General features: G+C 53.4%; 1 protein-coding gene across 1 annotated transcript in view; it reads right to left on the bottom strand.

Moving 5' to 3' along the window:
• Positions 1 to 2314: 2314 nt before the first annotated feature.
• LOC103603922 (SH3 and multiple ankyrin repeat domains protein 2-like) overlaps positions 2315 to 4891 on the bottom strand; it is a 25685-nt gene continuing 23108 nt past the window's right edge. The window contains exons 4-5 of the mRNA XM_008588509.1: positions 3803 to 3916; positions 2315 to 2439 (exon numbers count right to left, since the gene is read on the bottom strand). Coding sequence (XP_008586731.1) covers positions 2315 to 2439; positions 3803 to 3916 — 239 coding nt within the window. The remainder of the gene's footprint in view (positions 2440 to 3802; positions 3917 to 4891) is intronic.

Genomic DNA, 4891 nt, shown 5'->3' with positions numbered 1-4891 from the left:
CCGAACCCTCGGCGGGAGAGCCGCTGCGCTTCCCAAGCGGCGCACTGTAGCAGTGCGCCACTGGGCGGCCCAACATTCTATATCTTAATTACAATTGGAGACATGGGTGCACACCTCTGTCAAAGTGCATGGAACTATTTTCATAATCTGTGCATGTTACTCTGCAAATTACACCTCTGTAGAAGAAGTTAATACAAAAACATGGTATAAGTTACAATCTGAGAAAGCCCCGGGGGAAGTAGAACCCAACAGGAACTGCTCTGGAGTCTCCCCTCCCTCAAAGTCCGGCTCTGATTCTGTCTTCTTTGTGCTGCTCTCTGGTACGTTCTGCTCCACCCCATGACAGGGATGCCTTTCTCCTCTGACTCGCCGCCTTCTGCATCCTAGTACAGTTATGACATTTCACCATCCCCGACAGGGAGAAAGATGACCCCACTGCAGAGATGCCCACGCCTGACCCCCAGAACCTGTGAGTAGGTCACCTTAATGGCAAAATGCAGATGGAATTATGGCTGCTAATCAGTTTACCTTGATCTGATATATGAGTCCATTTCTGTTGATTATAACAAAACTGGGTATTTTACAAAGAAAACAAAATTTATTGTTTACAGTTTCTGAGGCTGGGAAGTCCAAAGTCCGGGGAACACATCTGGTGGTGACAGTGACCCCTCACATTGCAGGACAATGGAAGGCAGAAAGACTAACCTCTCATCCACCCTCTTTTTAAAGCCCTCAGAACCATGCCACTTCTTTAAATCCATCCATGATGGCACGGCCGGTCCTACAATCCAATCACCTCTTCAAAGCCCCACCTTCCAATTACCATGATAGGATTTCCACCCTCAGTAGTTAAAGTAGGGGTTAAGTTTTGTGGAGACATTCAACCCAAGGCACCTGGATTATCTAGGTGGGCCCATCTAATCACAGGGGTCCTTCAAAGTGGAAGAAGAGGAGGCAGAAAGGAGGGTCAGAGACATAAACGGAGAAGGACCTGACCCACAATTGCTGGCTTTGGAGATAGATGAAGGGGCCACGGACCAAGGAATGCCACAGTCTCTAGAAGGCAGGAAAGGCAAGGAAACGAATTCTCCATCCTATGGGCCAAATACATCTCCCAAAAGTTCAGGTATTGGAAACTTGATCTCCCTTGTAACAGTGCTCAGAGGGTGCGAGATCAGATTATGGTATTTGAAAGGTGGGGTCTTTAAGAGGTGATTAGATGGTGAGGACTGTGTCCGTGTGAATGAATTGATCCATTCGTGGCGTCATGGCAGTTCTGATGGTTTTACAAGGACGGCCGGTGAGCAGGTCAGCTCTCTCTTGCTCAGCCNGGCAGTTCTGATGGTTTTACAAGGACGGCCGGTGAGCAGGTCAGCTCTCTCTTGCTCAGCCTGTTCTCACCATGTGACACCTCTGACTGACTCTGCAGACAGTTCCCAGCGGGAATAAGGCCCTCACCAGAATGTGTTCCCTGGACCTTGGACTTTGCAGCCTCCAAAACTATAAGAAATACATTTCATTTCTTTATAAATACCCAGTTTCAGGTATTCTGCTATAAGCAACAGGAGTAGACTAATAACACTCCCCCAGAGGCTCCAGAAAGGACACCTTGATTTTAGCCCCAGCAACACACACACCAGACTTCCGACCTCCAGAACTGCAAGGGAATAACTCTGCTGTTTGTGGCAGTTTGTTCCAGCTACTAAGGTGCTTAAGGGCACATAGGAAATGTGGTTTATCTACCTTCTCCTCAGCCAGGGCCGAGGGTACTCGGGAAGCAGGGAGCCTGGGCGCACGAGGGCACCTCTGTTCCATGCTGCACCCAGATGCCGAGAGGCAGGGATCTGCTTCCGTGTTCTCGAGTTGCCCAGGACAAGTGCACAGCCCTGAGGTGACCTTCACCAGAACCAGCCAGGGCACCCACAGTGAGCATTAGCCCAGGCAGGGGATGCTGCTTTATCCAGGACACTGTCCTGCAGAGTGGCAGCAGGAGCAAAAATGCCGTTCTAGGAATTTCCGTCACACCTAACAACTTCCTCCCACAATAAACACCGTCCCAAGCCACTGCCTTCCTGCAAGTTCCTTCTACGGGATACACATCAGCCTGGCAGGCGACACCTTGTCCACCTACCCGTGTGGGGACACCGCCAACAGGCCCAGGGAAAGCCACATGTTCTTATCCAGGGACTTGGGACAGACCTGGCAGGTGGGCGAGAAAAGTTCACAGCAGAGGGGAAGGGTGCTGGGTACTCCAAGCTGCCCTGCTGTTTCCTGCTGCTCTCCTGGAAGGATGGAGAGAGCAGGAAGACCCCAGTTACCGCCTCCGCACGTGGCCCTCCAGGTCTGCCCATCCAGGTGTGGCAGAGCCAGCAATGCCCGGCACCGGCATGCCTGGTTTTCCCAACGAGAGAATGGAGACAGGAGTGGCCCAGCATGGCTCTGAAGATAAGAGCAGAGAGGGATGAGGTGATGGGCCAGCTCGGAAGGGAGGGCAGCGGAGACGGAGCACGGGCAACCTGGGAAGGTGGCGTAAGCCGTGCCCGTCACCAACAAGAAAGGCCGGGGTAGGCTGCTTGCAGGAGAGAATGAGTGTGGACCAGGGGAGGATGGGCACTGGAGGGGCTGGGTGGTCCGGCCTGTGCCAGGGGCTCAGTATCCTCATCACCACCCCCAGAAAAACATGCTCCCGTTGCCTGCTGAGCATGGACCCACCCGGCAGAGCACGTTCCGGTCCTCTCCTTCAAGTTTAAGTTTGGGAAGTATCTTACCTTGATACCCCCATAATACCGTCTGGTGTCTGAGCCGGAGCAGGGACACAACAGCAGAGAAGCTCACCATAAGCTGACCACCCTTGAAACCGAGTTCTCAGAAAGGAAACCTGCTGAGTGTTCCTGATGAAGAGGCTGCAAAACCAGCCGGGTTAGAGGGGGACCCTGAGGACAGGGACATACCTCTGGGCTTTGCCCAGCGGGTGTTTTGAGAACACTCTGTACTAGGCAGATCTATCATGGGGCAGAGAGCTACCTGGTGAGTATCTAGCCTGGGAACCTCAAAAACCAGTAAAGGGCACATCTAGGCAGATCTCAGTGGCCACAGGGTCCACACAAGGAGACACAGCAAGGCCATCGACCGGAAAATGTATGTGGCCGCTTCAGACGCGTGCATGGTGAGTCTGAGGTTCTTACACGAAGCGCTTGCTTCTTACAAGGCTCTGAGGGGTTCACCTTCCCCAACTCTCATATATATTTTTTCTCAACAACACTTTATATAAGTGATCTCCTCTTAACATTTCAATCAATGCAATCTTTTGGCAATCAATTTTGAAACGATTTTCAGCAAGTGCTATATTTGGGAGTTCGGAGAGATGCTGGAGTGATTTCCCGTCGCGCATGCTGAACACTTTCCAGCACATTTTCTGGAGCCGCGCTCTGTGCACTCTCGGGAAGACCACGGGGGAGCCCTGCCTGTAAGTGGGAAGCTGCCTGTTTTATGACATCGGTATAAGTGATCAAAAAAGGAATTTAATCAACCCCCAGTAGTCTTTCTCCAATGGCTAGAACATACGCTCCAAGTTTTCCGGGACGAATACTGAGCAGCCTTTTAACTGAAAGCTTCCACAGCATCTTGTCATGAATTACTGGTTTGGACGAAGCCCAGTGGAACAGAATCAACCAAGCTGTTTCCAAAGATCTAGAGGACGCCTCGCTCTGCAGCGCGATTCTAGGGGAACAGACAGCACCTACCGCGGCCCGAGGGGGGCCAGAGGCAGTGAGGTGTGCCTGCAGCCTGGCGCCCGCCTTACCTGCCTGGCTGTCCCTGGGCTTGCACTGGACCTCCTCCACACACTCGGCCGGGAACCATCCGATGAGGCCGCGGGCGCTGCCTTCCCAGAAGCCGCCTTCACCGATACTCAGAACTGCAAACAAGGAAAAGGGAACGATGTCAGCCGGGAGGGACGCGGGGGGCGAGCGGGACGAGGCTGAGCCGGGCAGGGGAGCGGATGCCAGCGCGCTCGGCCAGGCCCAGGAGCAAGCGGCTCTGGTCCACAAACCTGCCGACCACACTTCCTGCAGGCATGGACGAGGGGACCTGGCAAAGTGTCCCTCAGACAGCACAGCACCAACAGGCAGAGCCACACCAGCCCATGGGTGCCTCTATCAATCAGGTGACAAGAAAGCATGAAGCACTGGACGTCCTTGCATCTCCTGTACCTTACAGCACACGCCAGGAGACCAACGTGTGTGGCTACTTTGTGCCATCTCAGTGTCCCCCACGAGACAGGATGGTGCTGACTGGATGTCCTCACCCTCAACGGCTTCATATGTGAAAGGGAGAGAATATCTTAAAGGGAGAGAATGGGGAAGAGAAATGTCATGCCTGCCCCTCCTCACCCGGGGAGGGGCTGGAGGCAGAAAGGCTGCCGAGAAAATCCAACCATCCTGGCCGGCCCAGATCTCTAACACCAGCCCAAGGAAACAGGATTCCCAGCAGGAGATGGCAGAGCAGCGCAAGAGCTGATGACACACGGTACCACCTCAGCTCGAAATGAACAGGCCTGGATGGGAAGGCTCCTTGGACAGTACCAGCACCAGCGTCCTGGCCCTTTAGAAGGTTTGGCCCAACTGTAGGCTAATGTAAGTGCTCTGAGCACATTTAGGATTGGCTGGGCTAACCTATGACGTTTGGTAGGGTGGGTGTATTAAGTGCATTTCAACCTACGATCTTTCTTTCTTTTTTTTTTCTTTTTTGTCTTTTTTCGTGACCGACAACGGATCGCAACCCTCAGTGTCGCGCCCGTACCGGACCGGGACCAGCAACGGGATCGCGACCCTCAGTGTTGCGCCTGCACCTCGCTCAGCCAGTGAGCGGCCGGTCTGTATGTGGGATCCGA

The sequence above is a fragment of the Galeopterus variegatus genome, unplaced genomic scaffold, assembly GCF_000696425.1.
Source record: "Galeopterus variegatus unplaced genomic scaffold, G_variegatus-3.0.2 Scaffold4868, whole genome shotgun sequence".
Taxonomy (NCBI): Eukaryota; Metazoa; Chordata; class Mammalia; order Dermoptera; family Cynocephalidae; genus Galeopterus; species Galeopterus variegatus.
The sequence above is the reverse complement of the archived record's forward strand: the minus strand, read 5'-3'. Positions and strand labels throughout refer to the sequence as shown.